This window comes from Mauremys mutica, chromosome 24 (genome assembly GCF_020497125.1).
Source record: "Mauremys mutica isolate MM-2020 ecotype Southern chromosome 24, ASM2049712v1, whole genome shotgun sequence".
NCBI classification, from domain to species: domain Eukaryota; kingdom Metazoa; phylum Chordata; order Testudines; family Geoemydidae; genus Mauremys; species Mauremys mutica.
In genome coordinates, this window is record NC_059095.1 from 5137588 (window position 1) to 5157307 (window position 19720).

Below are 19720 nucleotides of genomic sequence, written 5' to 3' on the forward strand. Positions count from 1 at the left end.
CTGGTGGCCCAAGCCCATTTGTAGCGTGGCGTCGGTCTCCTGCCCCAGAGGAAGGCAGGACTTTCTTTGGCAGAGGTGGTGCTGGCGGAGGGGGAACTAAACCAGAGGGGGAAGGAGTTTAGGCCAAAGGAGGGAAGATGGAGAGAGCTGCTGCCGGAGGAGGAGGACGTGGCTGGCAGCTCATGGAGGCAGGTCGGAGGTTCCCAGCATGGGCCGTGCCCTGGTGCCTCTCCTCTGGGCAGATCCATCCACCTGCCCCCCCGGAATCGGTCTGCGCCCTGGAACGCCCGTGGCCCCGTCACCACTGACCCTCCTGCCCCAGCGGCTGGGTGCCAGCCATTGTTCCAGCCCAGCCTGCCCCCTGCTCTGTGCCGACTCGGAGAGTAACCAAGCAATGAACGGAGCCCGAGGACCCAGCCAGCTCATCCACCAAAGAGCCAGCTTCAGCCCCAGTCCTGCCTGCTGCAGGGGATGGGGTGGGGCCCAGGCGGGCACCTCTTAAGGTGGAATTGCTCACATGGGCCAGTGCCAAGGGTTTTACTAGAATGACTCAGTCACGAGGCTTCTACTTCTGGCTCCCTGCTCTTGTTCTGCTGTCTATAAGCCCCTCCCCCAACACCCCCTGCACCCTACTGAGCACCCCCTACACCATGTGCCCTTTCCCGGTTTGCCACTTGGGCTGCACCTGGTGCCCATTCTCTTAGTCCACCCAGTCACCCAGCACGGTGCACGCCAGCCTGTCTGGTGAAGAGCTAGGCAGGTCAGTCACATTATCCCCGTTTTACAGATGAGGAAACTGAGGCACCAAGCGGGAGCTGGGACTTACCAGAGGCAGAACTGTGGGAGACTCAAGAATAGAACCCAAGTCTCCCAACCCAGCGCTTTAACCACTAGGCCACACTGCCTCTCACTTAGGACAGCCTCCATCCCTCTCCCCATGACCCCCAAACCTCCCACCCCCAGCCCTTATTCCGCTATTCTCCCTGCCCCCACGCTAATGATGTCCTCTTATGCTCCCTTACCTGCAGCATCTCCCCCCCGCCACCACCCCCCGGTAGCCGCTGGTATTTATTAGCATTCGATTCTAGAGGCCAGAGCACTGGACTTATGGCCAGCAGGGAGCCGTGCCCCTCTCTGGAGAGCCTGCACTCTGTGTGTGAGCCTATGGCCAGCAGGTGAGTAACACAGATGGGAGGAACCGCTGGACACCAGGAGCTGCCGCTTGCTGGGATCAGCACTGGCTGCAGCAAGCCAGCTGCCACAGCAAGGGTGAGGATATTGTTTTTGCAAAGGTCAAGAAGGTATTTGCTTTGCCCCAATACAGCCAATAGGCTTCTGAGCCTCCGGACAATATAATAGTTAAGAGGACTTTGGTGTCCAGGAGCAGCCAGGCCGCTGCTGGTCTGTATCGGTGACAGGCAGGGCAGGGTCTCACCGCCTCCTCGGAAAGGTTGGCCATAGACTTTGTGGCTGCAGCCAGTTTCTCTCTTGCTGGGTGGGGCATGTTCCCACACGGACGACGGGCTCCTGTGCAGCGGGGCTCTTTGGGGCAGGGCGTGAGGGGCCCCGGAACACCAATCTGGCTTTTGTCGGGGGAGCTGGAGCGGTGTCCGGGTGCATCGGCTAATGGTCAAGGCCTGGCGCAATGTGTGACGGTGCAGCCGGCCGGCATGTCCCCTTTGAGGCCTCCAGCACTGCTTTGGGGGTGGGCTCCCTGTGTCTGCAGGCACCTGTATGAACAGACCTTCACCGGGGCTTTCTCCCGGCCCTCCATGGGCTGCTCTGCCCACGCTCTGTGGGGCTCCACCTTAGCTGAGCGTCCCCAGGCTTGACTGGAGCTCAAAGGCCGCGGCACCAGTAGCAACACAAACAGGCTGGATCAACAAAGCGCTCTGGCGCGGGCCTCCTACCACGCCCCAGGGCAGGGCGACGTGCAGCCACACGCCTTGGCTTCAGCCCGGCCTTGCTTTCAATATGGCAGCCCGCTTCTGCGGTAGAGCCACATCATGGCTGTCGCTCCCAGAACGCCCCGGGGAGGGTGCCTCAGCGTAGGCTCTTGAGGCCAACAGGGAGGCAGGGACGTCAATCCTCGTACAGGGCTTGTGTTGTAATTCCAAAAAGGAATGGCCTAAATGGGCCATTTGGAAAAGATGCATCAGCTGGAATCTGTGTCTGGGCAGATTTCAAGGCAGTAACAGACATTTTACGGTCCCTGCTTTGTTGTAAGTTTAGCATTTTAAAATGAGTAAAAGATGCCACGATGGTACTCTTGTGCATTGCGACTTGATGGTCCTGTTTCAAATGTTCTGCATAAACTAATCCTTCTGTGTGTAAATAAGGCCTGTATGTGTAAAAACAACGTGGGAAGGCCAGCGCTAAGCCAGGTGTACAAGAAAAAACAACAGAAACAGACAAAGGACTCCAGGAGGCTGCAACGCGCCCCTATTATAATGTCAGAAAACGGCAAATTGACACCTCTAAAAATAAAACAGGCACAGGGGGGCCTGCGAAGCTAAGTTGCCCTGGGTGGCAGGACTTGGAGCCTCAGGCTTCCACCCCAGGTGGTGGGGGCTTCGGCTTTCTGCCCTGGGCCCCAGCAGGTCTAATGCCAGCCCTGCTTGGTGGCCCCCCCTGAAACCTGCTTGCGGCCCCGTAAAGGGGTTCCAGACAATGCCATTTGGGCTCCTGCTTCAGTTCAATGGCTAGATTTTGCTTTGAAGGAATGAGCCCCAGAAGAGCGCTCTGTGGGTTGAACCTGTCAAGCCCGATCGCAGATTGCTTCAAAGGCCTGTAGGGTTTCTTCATTAAAGGTCTAGAACAAGTTACAATTATTTTGCTGAAAGGTTTGAAAGTTATTCCCAGGTCACCTCACCAAGGACAGTTGGTTCTTCTGGGGCTTGGGACTGAAGGGAGCAGCAGGGCCAGACTTCTTGCAGCCAGCATCTTGGGCACAGCTCTCCGTCAGGACCAGGTGGGATGTTGAGTTGCAGCAGAGAACCAGCTGGCCCTCACTGGAGCTCGGAAGGGCTCCGTAGTTGCAAGGTGCCTTTGCACAGTTGCCAGTGCTGAGCCAAGAGCGCCACTGATTTCTTTGCCACTTATGTCAAAGGACCAGAAAGAGGGCGTGAGAATCACTGTTTAGTGCAGCTAGGTGGGCTGAGGCCACGGTGAGAATCAGCTGTGGTGAAGCAGAGCGAGCCACCTGGCCAAGCATGGGAAGGGCCCCTATAGCAGTGATTTATTCGCAAGCAGAGTCTAATTAAGGGGAGTAAGAGCTTTGAGCTGTCAGCAGAGGTGGTGTTTCCTGCTGCCCCACCCAACTCAGCAGGGCACCTCCTGTTTCACAGCTGGGTGGGGGTATTGGCCCTTGTCCAGCTTCCCTTTGCCAGGCCTCTCAGACAGCTGGGGTTAATCACCCCACAGACCACACCCAGCCCGAGGTGCTGCAGTGGCTGAGTTAGGGATTGGGGGGGGGCTCCCTGGGAACCTCAAGCGTAAGGGCGTGGTTAATGCACAGCACCCCGGTCACATTTAGCTGCTGAAAGGGGGCAGCCTGCCTCCGGGGCAATGCTTGGCTGTAACCTGGAGCTTTGTGATTTGCATCTAGCCAGAGCGCTGAATACAGCTGCGATCCGAGATACAGCTCCCAGGATCAGGCCGTTTAACCAGACGGAGCTCGGGGGGAGGGCAGTAGTTTGACCAGACACAGAACTGGGGGAAAGTTCAACAGATGTGGATCCTGGAAGGAGGGGGGGGGAGGTTAGCCAGGCACAGGGGGGCATGCTCCTAGGTTCTTTAAATGCCTCTGGGGCCACCAGGGATGGGCTGATCATGGCAGGGACCCATCTCACTGGGGGGGATTCTGACATTAATCCATTGCTCTGTGTGGTGTGCTGGGGCCCTGGAAGCCTGTTTTAACAAGGGGCCGGAAGCAGTAGCTAGCCAGCCTGAGTGATTTTTAATTTGTGGGCTGGGCACCAGAGCCCTGGATGGATTCCAAACACCGAATGAAAAAATACAGGCGTTGCTGCAACTTAAAGCGATAACTCTGCCAGATACCAACAACCACAGCACAAGGGCAGCTGGGCGCTGGTGTGTTTGCCAGTGGCCGTCTCTGGTCCTTGTTGGCTGCTGCTCAGCTGGGGGTAAAGCATTGCTTCCTACCTGGGCGCCTGTTTTTATACAACATCCTCCTCGCACAGCTCCTGCACTGCTGCATATGGGCCCAGGGCTCTCCCAGCGTGTTTGCCAACAGTGCCATGTTTTCTGTGTTGGTTCTAGGGCCATGTTGCTGTGCTACTGGTGGGCACCAAGCGCCAGTCGTTTTAGCCACTGGGCCGGCTGCGCGTATGAACAGGCAGTAAATATGCTGGCAGCATCTTGGCTAAATTTGGGCTTCCTGACGCCGCCACTCAGCCAGCGCGAGCAGCCACTGGGGAATGTGTTTGGGAACATTTCCCAGCGTTGGTAAGGCCAGCTGTGGCGTAGGAGTGTGGCACGCCCAGTCTGTTTGCAAGCCAACACCTTGTTCTAATTCAATCCATGCGCTGCCTATAAGGCCCACAAGAAAAAAACACCCACAGGGCCAGGCAACCTGTGGAACTCATTGCCAGGGGATGTTGTGAAGGCCAAAAGTAGAACTGGGGTCATGAATTAGGTGCGTTCCTGGAGGATAGGGCTGTTAGCCAGGCTGGTCAGGGACACAGCCCATGTGCTGGGTGTCCCTAAATCTCTGACTGCCAGAAGCTGGGACTGGATGGCGTGGGACGGCTCACTTGAATATTGGCCTGTTCGGCTCATTTCCCTCTGCAGCATCTGCCACTGACCTCTCAGAGACGGGCTACTGGGCTGTCTGCCCCAGTATGGCCCTATAATGGTGCGGTGGCTGGGCGGCCTCTGAACGGTGCCCCTGGTATGACTTCCCCAGTGCGGCCCATTGTGCTCTGTGCTGAGCTCTGGATGGTAAAAGGTTCCCAGAGGGCGGCTACCACTGTGCCATGTGGTGGGGAGTAACGCACACCTGGGTAAAGCCCAGCCAGGCCTTCACCAAAAATATGGAACGCTTCACGAATTTGCGTGTCATCCTTGCGCAGGGGCCATGCTAATCTTCTCTGTATCGTTCCAATTTTAGTATATGTGCTGCCGAAGCGAGCACAAATTTCATTGCAAACACATTGCTATTTAAACCTCCAGATACATAATTATTTATATATTAGGGTGAATAATATTGTTGCTACAGAGAGATGTATTCATAATTAGAGAAGGCAAAAAACAGCGTCTGACACGTTGGGTGGCGCTTTTTTTGTGTTTATTCTTGTTAATCATTTTAATTTTTGGCCCAGTCTCATTTCGCGGTGCATGATGGGAACCAGAGCGGCTCTCCTGGTGTGAATATTCAAATGAGGGTGGAAAGGCCCGGCCTCTCTCACCCGCCACCGTCCCAGCGTTCCCTATTAAGCAGCCGCTCTTGGGCCTCGCGCGCTCGTTGTCGCGTTAGTAGCGTCCGGGCCGGGGCAGGAGGAGGAGGAAGAAGATGGCGGCGGCGGCGGCGGCGCCTCTGGCCCTGGGGCAGTGAGACGCGGAGCGTGGCCGGGCGCGTGAGGAGGCAGGGCGGAGCGGGGCCCCCATGGCCGCGGGGCCGGGCCAGGAGCCGCGTCGCCCCACGGGCCTGCCAAGGCCCCGCCGCGGCCGGTAGCGCGGCCCCAGCGCCCCGGCGGACGCGCCCCTGAGCCTGCCGCGAGACGGGCTCCCGCCCGGGCTGGGCCGCTCCTGCCCCAAGGGGGAGCCTAGTGACCCCCCGCCCCGGCCCCAAGGGGTCACCCCCAGCTCCCTTCCCGGGGGACCCTCCTGGGGGTAGCCCTCGAGTCCCTCCCCCCTTAGAGAAACAGCAGCGATTCCCCCAGGCCCCTCTGCCGGGCGTCCCATTCCCCCTGCAACGGGGCACGGATCCACCCCCCCCCCCCAAGGGCAGCTGCGTTAGACTTGGGGAGGGTAGAAACTCCCCCTCAGGAGCCCAGCAGCCTTTTTCCTTCCCTGCCCTCCCACCCCTCCAGAAGGGCTAAACTCAGGAGGACAGAGCCCCACCAAAGCGCTCTTCCCGAGTGCCTTCCTCACGGGAAGAAAGTAGCTTCTCTCTCATCGAAGCTCCTGCGGGGGAGGCAGGCCTTCAAGTTCTTGCCTTTGAAAGTGTGCACGCTAGCCGCCTAGCTCCCCCACCCCCAGAGGATCAGGATGTCGGAGAACCAGCCCAATGCGAACAATCACCATCACCCCATGAACAACAACGGGGGTGGCGGGGCCGCCGGTGGAAACAATCGGGGGGTACGGAACCCCAACCTCAACCAGAACCCCCTGATTAATGTGCGCGATCGCCTCTTCCATGCCCTTTTCTTCAAGATGGCTGTAACCTATGCCCGCCTCTTCCCACCCTCGTTCCGCCGCATCTTCGAGTTCTTCGTCCTTCTCAAGGTGAGGGGCAAGGCTACGTATGTATAAAGCGGAGGGACTTTCTCCATCCCCTCTTCACCCCCGAGTGCAGTTCAATCAAGTTGCTTCCAAACAATTCTTACCCCCTAGGAAAGATTTGCTGCTACCCTAGGATCAACCACCTAACTCCACCTATATTAGCCAGAGATACTTTCCCACTAGGCAGGTGTTTTTCTATTCATTAGGAAGGGATGAACCTTTGTGATTGTTATTATACACTGCAGCTGGGAGCATGCGTCCGAGTCTTGGGCCTGGTCTACACTGGGGGGAGAGGGGAGGGGTATCGATGTAAGATACGCAACTTCAGCTACGGGAGTAGCGTAGCTGAAGTCGACATCTTATTTTGACTTACTTTCTGTCCTCACGGTGCGGGATCGATGGCTGCGGCTCCCCTGTCGACTCCGCTTCCACCGCTCGCCCTGGTGGAGTTCCGGATTCGACAGGAGCGCGTTCGGGGATCGATCTATCGCGTCTTGACTTATTCTAACAAAGAGGTTTATTGAAGCCAGAGGGATGGGAAACACTGTCTATCATTTTGTCTAAGTTAAATCTGGAAGGAATATTTCTGGATGTGTACACATAATTTCTCGCCCCCTCAGTATAATGCCCACTACCTCAAAATTGGATAGTGCATCTCATTGAGCTCCACTGTACAGATTTGAGGGGGGGGGCCTTTGGTCTGTGAAGAACTCTTAGCAATGATGCACTGGATAGCCTCTGTGCTTGGTAGTGGGGTAGTAAATCTTTCATATATAGGTCACTGGTTCTAGTCCATCCTAGATTGGTAGGCTGAGACATACCGCCTTCTGATGGTTGTGCGGCCAATGTGAAATGATTTGGTGTGTTCAACCTGGTTTCTGGAAAGACAGTTGTGGATAGAAATAGGTGGTGTCCACATTAGGAAAAAGGTTAGGGGAGGAGAGTTTATCATGTGTTAGAAAACACTGCTTACCTGAGCCTGCTAAGTGTGAAAACTACAAACTACTTTGTTCTTTTGTCTGCACTTTTTGGTACCTTTACGCAACCACAGCTGGTATTGATTGGTCTCCCTTGTGGGCCGTCTCTGCAGGGAGGCCACAGTTTAAATAGGCCATAGAGGCTGAACTCTCACTCCTCAAAGTTGCAGATGGGAAATGAGGCACTTGAGTGAGATCTGGGTAGGGGTGTGCTGTTACTGTCTATGCTTGTGTGTTTCACCAGTACTAATTTTACATAATTTCACAAAAAGTGATTAGTTTCTAAGAGACAACAGGATACTTACATTATAGTAGCATTAGTCACTTAAAAAGAAGGAAACAAATAGTCAGGACAGTATTCTCAAATATAAAACTGCCTGTTTCATCATGACAGAATGACCTTGATGTGCTAATAGTACACTTTCACTCAGCATCTTTAGGTGGTGTTCTCGGAAATGGCCAGGCTTTTTAACTTTTCCTTTTCTATAACTAACTGAAGTCATGTTTAAAAACTTGAAATGGGATGAGACTACCAGACTACACTGAATGAGTTGTAGCCAAGCTAATAGTGTCTGTTGCAGAGCTCTGGGTAGCTGAATTAGGCATGCATACCTGTGCAGAACAGCCTACTTTTACCTTAGGAGTGAGTCTTAAATTGTCAGGTAGAAAACAGGGACTCTGGGGCAAGTGGCATACATAAGAGTGCTTTAACTAATTGACCAGATTTCAAGCAGATGTTCTTTTCAGTAGGGACGTAGTGTGATGCTGGCTGTCTCTCTCTAGTGCTAAACAGTCTGGGTATAGATCTGAGGCATGATTCTGCCATTTATTGTGTAGGGGTGAATTCCTGTACAGAGCCCTGTTGCCTTAAGTGGGGCTCCTTCGATTGTCGAGGTTTACATGCATGTATTGAGTTGCAGAACCAGTGTCTAGGTGAGCTTTGGTATGTATTAACTTCTTCCTTATCTGTTGGTCCCTCGTAACTGAAGATGTCTTCGTACAGCTTCTTAATCAAATCTGCGGTGTAGCTGCCTAGCTTTCCCAGTCTGTGTACTCCTGCAGAGGAGGTCAAGGATAATGAGTAGCTAGAACTAGTTGTGTTACGCAATGATCAAGCACTTTAAGGAAGTTGGAGAACGAACAACCCCTAAAACTCAGCCCTGGTGCTGTATTCTAGAAGCTCACCATTCTTGGTGGAGAGCTGCACTTCAAGCTACTGATTGTATTTGTTAACATCACCCTGGATTGTTTCCCAAAATAAGGTGATAAAAACCCATTAGTCTGTAGTGATATCACTTTCTTCTGCTAAGTATTGGGGTAGCCGTGTTAGTCTGTATCCACAAAAACGATGAGTCTGGTGGCACCTTAAAGACAGATTTATTTGGGCATAAGCTTTCGTGGGTAAAGCACCCACCTCTTCAGATACACTGAAAAAAGTGGGGGTTTTGCCCACGAAAGCTTATGCCCAAATAAATCTGTTAGTCTTTAGAGTGCCACCGGACTCCTCATTGTTTCTTGTTGATTAATACTGACATTAGTCCCCTTGAATGAAAACTGAAACCCTCTATAGTTTTCAATATAATGTAGATCACTGAATAGTACCCTATTGAGAAATGGTAGTTTAGTATTACTAATCTACAGTGAACATGCTGGGAATCAGAGGAATTTTAGACTGGAGAACTTCTTGCGTCTGTGCTGCATAATGGGGTGTTCAAAGTGCATGGCATTCATATTAGGACCATGGATCATTTTAGGATCTAGCTAGGGATATTGTCTCTAAAATCAAGAGCTGAGATTCTTTCTGATGCTAGCTGTCTAAGGTGTTTGGGAGTGAAAGATTCTGCCTGGGAATCATGGTGGGCAGGAGCCATGTTTTCTGTTAAGTTGAAAAACTGATTACTGAAGGTTGTAGAATATCCAAGGAGATTGCTCGGTGCGCTCACTTGCATGTCAGCCCCAAGAACGCTGCTTCGATTAATTTTCAATCATTTTATTGTCACATTATGATGTCGAAGCTCATGCAGAATGTTTTGGTTCTGAATATAGGGCTGGTGACATGGTGGTAGCAGGGTTTAATGCTATTGCTCTCCTTTTCTGATTTGGTGAGAGGTTGCGTGTCTTGAGGCTATTTGTGCCTCTTATGCCTCATAAAGTTATGCAGTCTTTCATGTGCTTTAATGGGAAGTATTTGTTATTCCTAATAGTTTGAGGAAGTATTTTGTATGGTGAAGAGAAAATTGTCTGTTTCAGTTTCTACTTCGTCAAAATGATTGAGCTAGGCCTTTTTTGGCTTTCCAGCATGGCTTAGGTCTTTCAGTCTGATGGCTGGCTGCTGAATTTGGTAAGAGTTCGCCTGCGTTTTGGGCATTTGATCTGTAGTGTTAGCTGTAATGTAGCTTGTATATTTTGTTCTATGCTTTCCAGCAGGACACCCGTTGTGCTTCACACCAATGTTGGTGTCTGAGCTCTGGGCACAAACTGAAAGGTTTGAGCAGGTCTTGTGGCTGGGTGAAGTTGTGTGCGCTTTCTTTGATGTTTTTTTCCTCTCACTATTAGTTATCTTTATGCCCGAAGGCCCCAGTTGGGATTGGATCCCCATCGTGCGGGGTGGAGACAACTCCTGTTCTGGAGAATTCAGTCTTATTCTTGATTTAGTAATGTCTCTTTCAAATCTGATGCTAGTACCCACCTGATTGAACAGAGACTGGGGCCTGGTCTGCACTTAAAATTTAGGTTGGCATACTACTTGTGTAAAATCCACACCCCTGCACGACATAGCTATGGTGATTTAACTTTCAGTATAGACACAGCTAAGTCAGTGGAAGATGCTTCTGTTTACCTATCTCCTGTCACTCGAGGAGGTGGTGTTTCTACACTTAACTGAAAAAACCCTGACATAGTGTAGATACAGCCTACACTGACGGGCTTATGCTAGCATAGTTATGGCTTTGTGATTATGCTGGTATGGTCCATGCAGGGTAGGCATCTCTTGACTTTTTCTAAGCTTTCCTACCTGAGCTCAAGTTGCCTTTCCTGTTTGGTCAGTTAACCTAGTAACAAATCAAAGGAATGCTTGTTTGAAGTGAACTTTTGCCGGCATAGATCTCGGGTTACTAAAGACAATATATTGGCTTTCTAAAATAGAGAGAATTCAATGGAAAGAAAACTGCAAATGATCTGGAAATACTCTCTAAAGCTGAAGCTGTACCATTTGTCATCTCACTTAGCAGGCCTTGTATAAATGAAACCAATAGGTTCATCCGCCTTTAAAGATCATTAAGGCCCTGTCTATGCTGAGATCTGCAAGGATGCTCTAACTAGTCAAGATGCCCACTTGTTTTAAACATGACTCTCTAGAAGAGTTTGGAGGGGGTGGTAAAATCTCTGTGTAAACAAAACTAAAGTGACCCCTACCTTTCCCCTTAATTTTGGTTTCCTTCAACAGTGGACGTGTAGGATTGGAGAGGTTGTCTTTCATTATCCATGCAGTGAATTCCCCCAGTACCTAGCAGCCTAGGTGAATGAAGTTCAGGAAGAATTTGGTTAGGCTAGAGAAGATGAGGCCTGCCTTTTCATATAGGTCTTATATGGGACTAAAAAACCTCTGCCTGAAAACCCCAATACGCAGTCCTCATGACGCCATTGCTGTTGGTAAAGGCTGAAATGATATCCTGTGACAAGTTTGCCAACGCTATCACTGATGTTATAGGACATAAGGAATATGCAGCCAGCATTTTGGGCCAAATCCTGGTCCCATTGAAGTCCATAGGAGCAGGATTTGTGCCTTGATGCATATGGGTAGAGTCTGCTAACACATGGGAAATTGGAACAAGTTTCTGGTTAATTTTAAAAAGAACATTTTACAATTTCAAGTTTTATATAAACCAGTGCACAGACACAGATATACTTGTTTTATCTGGCCAACAGTCAAAAAAAATTGCTTATGAAACATACTTTCCTACCTAATGCCAACCGTAAGGGTTTTATTTAAAAACAAAGAGACGAGCAAGAAACAATATTCAGATTCAGAAACCTCAAGGCAATTGTACAAAGATCTGAAATGTGACATTTCATAATTCAGTTAAATATACATATTTTGTACACACACACACACACACTGTGAAAACTTCATCATACAATCATTGCACTTAAATGGCAAAAAAAAGGAAACATTCTCTCTTAGATATAATGTTCCATGATTCAATAACTAGCTGCTCATGGGTGAAATTTCTTCCTAACTCCAAGAGAGGCAGGGTGGGTGAGGTTAATATTTCTATTGTATCAACTTACTTTGGCGGAAGAGACATGATTTTGAGTTCCACAGAGCTCTTCCTTAGGTCATATCCTGGGACCAGCACAGCTACAACTCTGCAAACAACAATGAAAGATTCATAATTCTGGGCTGTTGGTGGTTGGCTTATATCCTATAAAATAAGGGTTGAGGTACCTTATATGTTTTTACTCTAACTAGTGCCATATGTGAGAGAGCCTCTAACCAGATCTGTTTCTTATCCACATAAATATCTATTCTTTTGGGGGTCTCACTTTGCTTTTTTCCTCAATATCTTGAATTTTCTCAGAAAGTTGCTTAAATCCTCTATTCCTCCTCACCCATTTAGCCCTCAAATGATGATCTAGGGTCATAGGAGGGAATCTTCTGGTCCCCCTTGTTAATGGCTTGTAAGAGTGTATCAGTACCTAGCCCCAAGACCACTCCTTGTTTCCTCCCAATGCAGTTAGAATAATGGGAGAACTTTCCTGGAAGGTGGGGGTGGGGGTGTATATTTAGTGCCTCTTCTGGACACCTCCTCTCCCTGTCTTTGCATCAGCTGTAGAAGCATAATCAAAGTGAATCTGTCAGTCTCTCCTCAGTTGGCCTGTGTTTTGGAGCTGTAGGGACCTTAAAAATGGAACAAACAACAAAAATATGACCATCAGATGATGATTACAAAGAAATAGTAAAGGTTTCTAGCAGCAGGCTTCTTCCTCAGCCCTTGTTGGTTTGAAATGCCTGACTTCCCCACCTGGTCACTAATCCTTCCCACAGATCTTAGCGCTCCTTCTCAAATCCTGCTTCCTTCACCTCTGGTGATGTCAAGTGGCGGGGGCAGTGGTAGGAAGTGCAGCAGCTGGGGCTGTGGGGAGCCAGATTAAAATGAAACACCCTTTAAGCTGGCAGTTTTCCTGTAGTGAATACAACACACCCACCTTTCGTGTCCAAGGAATGTCCCCAATTGGAGCATGTTTTTCGGTGTAGTAGCTCTTTTATGTTACCTGCTTTAATTTGGTACCAGCTCCCTGTTGACGGTCTCAGTGGCACCAAAATACAGTCTAAAGGGGTTGGATGCCTTTTTTTTATTTTTTACTTTCACAGAGGAAGTGCCCAGGGAATAGACTCAGCATTGTTTGCCTCGTGCCCTCCCTGGAGAAGGTGATCCCATGATGCAGAATTGCTGTTTAATATTGGGAAGGAACAAGGAACAGCCTTGTGGCTGAGTGTAGATGCACTTACAGATATTTTAAAGCTGGCTCAGAAATTAGATCTCATGGTTGCAGAGAAAAGCTTGGAAATGTATACTGATTTGCACCTTACAGGCTCAAAGCCCAGAAGGCAAATAAGAACCCAACATATATTTTTAACATCATGATTTTGGGGCAGGTCTGACTCATTATTTTTGAGTACTTTTTGTCTTGGCAATAATGGGTACTATCTGATCTAGACATCAAATAATCCAGATACTTCTACTGTTGAGGCTTTTTTAGCTCCCTTACAATAAAAGCACACAGCTGAACAGCAAACTAAGGAATAACACCACATTTAAGCAGCAGCCAAGCACCAAAGATAGTCTATCCCAGGAAGCCTTAATGCAAACCTTAAGCGCGTTCTGCATATGTAAGATACAGTAGGGAAGTTCTACCAAGCCAGAAATCAGACAGGCTTGTTGTATCTGGGAAGGTTTGTGTAGTCTGATAGCTGTACTTGGTTTGCAGTCATGTTCTTACAGGATTTGATTGATCCTGAGATACCATTCCCATTCCTTTCATTACATTGTGTGGGGTAATGAAAATGTGCAGTGTTTAGCACTCATCAAAGATGGTTTCTTAGTGAAACATATACCAGATATGTTCACCCTGGTAAATTCTGGGACTTCGCTGTTAATGGATCATTATTAGATTAAAAATTGTGATTTAAAAAAATGTCTTATCTGCTCTTGTCAAAGCCCTAGTTTATTAAGGTCAAAAGTGTCTTTAAAAAATTAGCTTATTTTTCACTGTTTGGTATTTTGTTTTGAGCTCCATTCAGCATGGGGCATGAAAACAGGCTGGTCAATTTCACTAGTTATCTTTCACTAGCACAATTCTGCAGTTTTTCTACAAGTAGAAAGGAAATGGTTTTAAATTCAAACTCTGTCCTTGGAAACTTAAAAAAAAAAAAAATCACAAGAACTAACAGAAAAGTTTAATGAAAGTCTTTTGAAATAAGACCTAAAACTATCTGACTCTGTCCCTTTAAAACATTTCCAGTGACTGTCTCATGACTTGTGATATCTCCTGAGCAAAGGTTGTATGTTGGCACCAACCTAAGCAAGGACCTTGTCAATATTAAACTGAATTCTAGAGGCTTGGGAATAAATACATGAGAATTAATTACTAGAGTTACACTTCCTGGAACATTCTGGCCCAGTGGATTCATACAGTCTATTCCTCCCCTGGAAACCAGTTTCTGGGTCAGAGTGGAAAGTCTAGTAAGGGATGGCTTGTTTGCCAACAAACAAGCATTTGAAAATAGCACGAGAGTGGGGTGAGGAGAGCCAAAGGTAAATGGGTGGTGTGCATTTTTTGGAAGACAGGTTACTTTTGAGGAAAACCAGGAAGTTAAACTTTGTGCTTCCCAGAGGTATCCAGGACAGTTTCTTTCTCTGAAACGAACCTCTGCTGCCATATTAGATGGCTATTACAACCCACTATCTGGTAACCATTATTGCCAACTCAGTTGCTAGTAGAACTGATATTGTGCCTCCTATTGAGAAAAGACTGGGTGCCTGATTATCTACTGCCCTGCCCCTTTGTGCAAGCATTTACACCAGTGCAAAATGAATGTAAAATGCTACTATTTTGGGTCAGAATCTGGCCCTGGTTTTAACATTTTAGATCCCTGCAGCATGTGAACAAACCCAAACAATATACATACAAGGCTGCTGAAATACAGCTGCTTCTGGGGTGGCAGCCACTCAGCATACATCACATTGTGCAACAAGTGTGTGAATGGGGAAACTTTGGTCAATGACACCAGGGCCAATTTCTACTCCTGTGAAAGGTATAATGAAGCCTCTTGAATATCCACCCACAGCAGACAGGCCTCAGCTTTACAAGGTGTGATGAGAGGCTGATGCAGGTTCATGGCAAAATACTCCCTGGATCTGCCTTGCTCAGCTGAAGAGGTGAACTGGTTCCAGGAACTTTAGCTGTTAATATTTTGATGCTTAGACTGTCAAGACTGGAACGCTTCAAAGATCTAGGCTATTTCTGTGTCTGTTGGCCCAGATACATCCAGGTATCTTACTGGTTAGCAAGAAACCTCTATAAAGCATGTGAGTTTGTAAAAGTAGCGGATTTAGAAGGAGCCAGCCTGTACTCATGATCTCTTCCTTGTTTTCCTGCTGTTTCAGGCTCTCTTTGTGCTGTTCATCCTGGCTTACATTCACATCGCCTTCTCCCGTTCGCCCATTAACTGCCTGGAGCACGTGCGGGACAAGTGGCCGCGCGATGGAATCCTGCGGGTGGAAATACAACGCAACTCCAGCCGAGCCCCCATCTTCCTGCAGTTCTGCGAGGTGGAGAAATTCCCGGGAATGGTGATTGAGTCTATGCATGAGGAGGAGGAGGAGGAAGAGGAGGAAATGACCGTGGAGATGTTTGAAAACAGCTCTGTCAAGGTAAAGGTTTAGCCATGTGCTCCCCTGTTTCCATGCTCCCTGCAAGAACTTTACAGATTGGCTTGGCGCCAGTGAAATATTCCTATACCCCACCCTTGTCATATCCCCCTCATCACTTAAATTTAAAAAGAACCTCTGACCTCTCCAAATGCCACCTCAAGCAGAAACTTGTGACACTAGAGTAGTCTTGGGACATACAGTGGAGGCCAGTAAATTCCATCTCCATTGACCCAGTGGGAGATGTGATTTCTAGAGCTAAAGGCCCTTTGTGGAAAATGCCCCGCGCCAGCCAGCCCTTTCCCATTTGTTGCATTGCTTCTTTTGCAGGCACTGAAAAGTGTATTTGAAAATGGTGGGCGGGAGGGAGTTTGTTTAGAAGCAGACCGTGCATGAAGTGCCGTTAGGCATTCCTGGGGCTGCGCTATTGCATAGCTTGACTCAGATGCACAGGTGTTTGAAATTTTCCTGAGCAGCAGCAATAACATTTTCTGCTTCTTCTTGGATTCCCCCCTCACCATGGAGTGATGTGCGCATCTGTTTGCGATAAGTGCTGTCCTCTTCCAGCACATCGTGTGTGTGTGTGAGGGTAATGTGATCTTCCCAAACTCAGACCAATAAAGCCTTTATCCCATGTCATCATCTATTCCCCCTGTGTCATATATTACAGCAAAACTATTTTTAGGTATTTTTTAGAGGTTTTTAAATCACTGTATTGGGATTATTTCTTGTATCTCCCTGTCTGTAAAGCCTGGTGATGTTAAATGCCATGAGTATAGGGCCCAGAGGGGAAAAGAAATGAAAACAAACAAATGGAAAATATCACCTCCAAAATAGCCTTTCTGTACCTAAAAATGCCTCTGCTTCAAAGTCTGAAACCATGGTTCCTGTCAGAGCTAGAGAGGAGTGCTGAGTCCCATGGGAAATCTTGTAACTGATTTCTTTAAAGGGTCTTTGGGCCCTTTAAGCCAGAGAGCTGTATGCAGGTCATACTCCCATTTCTAGTCATGTGTCCAAGGGGAACTTGCATTCTCAGGAGGGGACCAGAGAGGAGATACTCAGGGTCAGGGGAAGGGCTCTCTGCAGCTGTGTGGCAGAAGTCCTGAGAGGAGGACACCTTCAGGAGCTGGTTGTGGGGAAACCTCAACAGGGAGGCTTGTGAAAGGCCTGGAAGAAAAGAGCTGTAGGGCAGTGAGACAGGTTTGGGTGGTGGCAACTTGCTCTGAATCTTTGTTAATAAAGAGAGTCCTGTGAAGAGAACTGGAGCTGTGCCTTTGTTTGCAACGTGACTTCCCCTTCCCCAGCTGATGGGTCAGCTCGCCAGCTTGCGCGTCCTCTTTCTAGTGGTAGAAAGCTCTGTTTTTCTTAATCTGCTGGGCTACAACACACCAGACTGAAAGCTGTGATATTTTTAGGCACAGAAAAGCTGCTATTAGCCCTGGACTGAATCTTAGCCTTTCCAGGCTAGGACTAGCTTTAGGGGAGGAAATCAACACACAAAGGGATGGGAGAGAAATATTCCCTTTGGTGGGTTCAGTTAAAAATATGGAAGCTGTTTGAAGCTCCAAAGGGATTTGGACTGTTAGACTAAAACTTGGGGTGGTAGATTATGGTGACGCAGCCATAGATGTATAGATAAATTCAATGTACCTGTGCAGTTCATGGCATTTCTCCAGTTTAGCAGTTGGCTATCACCTCCACATAGCTGGCTCATGTACATGAATGCTAGTAACTAAATAGAGGCTCTGTAACTTCACTCCCCGTACCCTCCTGGCTTTTAAAATCTTTAATCTGTGGGGCCCTTCACTTTGGGATCTCCTAGTCCGCTGTTCTGGTTTACTGGTGCAGCCACCTCAGGTTAAAAAATGTGATAAGCAATGATTTTGTGCTGCCCTATCAACCGTTTGTTTGTCTGTGATCGAGCAGGCTGTCAACATTCTGCAGCTCGTTCTGTCCTTGAAGTCTACTGGGACTCTGTCACGTGTAAGAGGGTAATTACCCTGAACACACCAGGCTGGCGTAGTCCCACAAGAACCCTACGTCCAGCTCCAAACAGGACGCATTTCTCCCCAGGCTTCCACCATTTCTTGTCAGTCCAAAGCTCTGTTTGTTTTAAGGCATGACTATGAACGCTTGCAAAGGTTGGGTTTTGTGTCTCTTTCCTCCTCCTGTTTCAGTGTTTGACTTGTTAACTGGATGGGGAGGGGCTTGGAAGCCCAGAATCGAAATGAGCACTAATGCTACTTTCACTCCAATGGTTTTTCAACAGTTTGAGCTGGACATCGAGCCCAAGGTGTTTCTCAAGCCACCCCGGGCGAGCAGCACTGAGGCACTGACCCAGGTGACCCAGAACGAAAGCCAGGAGTTCTCGTTTAGCGAGGCGACCACTAAAGGTATGCAGCCTCTGAGTGAGACTGTGTCCGAGTTTGAGATGCTAGCCAAAGCAGGTAAAGACAACTTACACTGGTATCCATGTTCCCTCCTCCCCTTTCACCTGTATATCCTCCCTTTCACTCCTCTTGGCTTCTCGAGGCACTTGCATAACAATCTTCAGTGTTTTCCAGATGTCCCCCTTGCCTTCCAATGATGTGAAATTGACAAATACTGACTTTGGTTCTGCAGAACTTTGCTCTTTGGCTGGAGGGCTGGGGAGGGAGCAGGCTTGTGCTGTGAAGTCTGCTGAAATCTCTTGTTGCCAGTAATATCTGGATTGTTATGCTGATCCTCCAGCTGTGGCAGGCCACACTGATAAAGCATCACAAGAGTGGTTATACTAGAACAAACTCTTTGGTCTGGTATCATGTCTTTGACAGTGGCCAATGCCAGATGGGCCAAAAGAAGATGAACCAAACTCCCCTTCACCTTTTCCCCCATAATTCACCTGAGCAACTGTGTTGTCTTTTTATCCTCTAGAGCAGTGCAAGAAAGTCCCGAGGGAGGAGGGGTGGTGGTGGAATCAGTAAATCTAATTTATAATTCATATTCTTAATGGTGCTAGTAGGGATTTTCTGATCCTTTGTCCAGGAATAGCTAACTCCTCCTGAAAGCATTTGTACTGATCCACTGATCTTAACCCTGGCAGATTGCAAGAGATGAAGACGCTAGAATCACATAATTCAGAATACCATCTTGCTTTTATCTTCCCTACTTCAATTGCAACGTGATTTTAGCAGCTAATATTGTACACCTTTTAGAAAGAGACCATGGGTTATTATCCCTTAAACTGTGATTCAAGGCATATGCATGGTATAATGCTTTGGTTTCTGCCTGTACTAGATAGCTGTTAAAATCACATATGGGTTGAAGTAGGATCATGATAACTGGAATGACTTAATAGTTAGTGTATCTTGTTTGCTGAAACAGATGTTTTATTTCACTGGAAAACTGGGATTCTTTGCTTTCCAGCAGTCTAAACTGTTCTTTCTAGCTATGAAGGATTATGAGCGCTAACATTAAAATGTTCACTGTTCCCTTGATCTTGCAGTATTTTATTTGGTGCTGGTCCAGGATTGATTTAGTCCTGAACTTGAGTTGGTGATTAGGGGGTCATGACACTGCTTAGACTTGGGAATGAAATATATATTGTATCTATCACAGAGGGTTTTTTGTTTGGTTTGTTTTTTTTGGGTGCAATACCATCATTGAGGCCTGTGCAAAACTCCCCCATATTATCTGTAGGGTACACTGAATAGGCTCTTCTGCTTTTGCTGAGTTCTCAATGGAAATGATCCGACAGGAGGAGAGGGGAGAGAAATTAATAAGTGGTGCTGTCGCACTTGGTTATTACACTGTAAAGAAGTGATCTTGTCAGAAAGGTTTGTGGGAATGGAAATAGGACTCATTTCCCTCATCGTCTTACCTTCACCAATTAAAGGGACACGGTTTGGTTCCCAACTTTTAATCTTTGTGTAAGATGCATTAAAATAAATGGATATAGATGCTTTCATGATCTAAATGAAAGCAATTCTTGTGATGGGATTTAAACCCTTTGTCTGTGTTTGCAAACTGGTAGCAATTGTGCTGCCAGTGAAAACCGAAAAGTAAAACTGACCAGTCTGCTTTCATCACCTACTGGGTAGGTAACAAGTGGGAAGCTGCAAATCTCTTGCATAATGTGTTGCTGGTAACTCAAAAAAGGAAGTTGCATTTCTTTTTTAATCTGTGTTCCTTAAAAATATTTTCATCATGGGAAGCCTGACTCTCTTTTGGCCTGCCTCCTTTAGGAAGGAAGGAATACTCTGACACTGTTCGGAAAAATCCTCTTTAAATGGATTGGCTGCTCCTTAACAGGGGATTTTTCTGGTCTTGGGGCTGTCACAGCAGACAGTGTCTACTTCAAACTCC

The 19720-nt window shown here is 48.0% G+C and overlaps 1 protein-coding gene and 1 non-coding gene across 3 annotated transcripts in view; one reads left to right on the top strand and one right to left on the bottom strand.

The window, feature by feature from the left end:
• Positions 1-5048: 5048 nt before the first annotated feature.
• Positions 5049-5155, bottom strand: LOC123356134. Its single transcript, XR_006575289.1, has one exon. It is a non-coding gene; the product is annotated as a U6 spliceosomal RNA (small nuclear RNA).
• A 342-nt stretch (positions 5156-5497) lies between these two features.
• TMEM259 (transmembrane protein 259) overlaps positions 5498-19720 on the top strand; it is a 29618-nt gene continuing 15395 nt past the window's right edge. Inside the window, exons 1-3 of one of the 2 annotated variants that reach the window (XM_044998583.1) lie at positions 5498-6468; positions 15113-15379; positions 17646-17823. In XM_044998583.1, coding sequence (XP_044854518.1) covers positions 6232-6468; positions 15113-15379; positions 17646-17823 — 682 coding nt within the window. In that variant the 5' untranslated portion in view covers positions 5498-6231. The remainder of the gene's footprint in view (positions 6469-15112; positions 15380-17645; positions 17824-19720) is intronic. The other variant, XM_044998584.1, reaches the window with a different exon arrangement.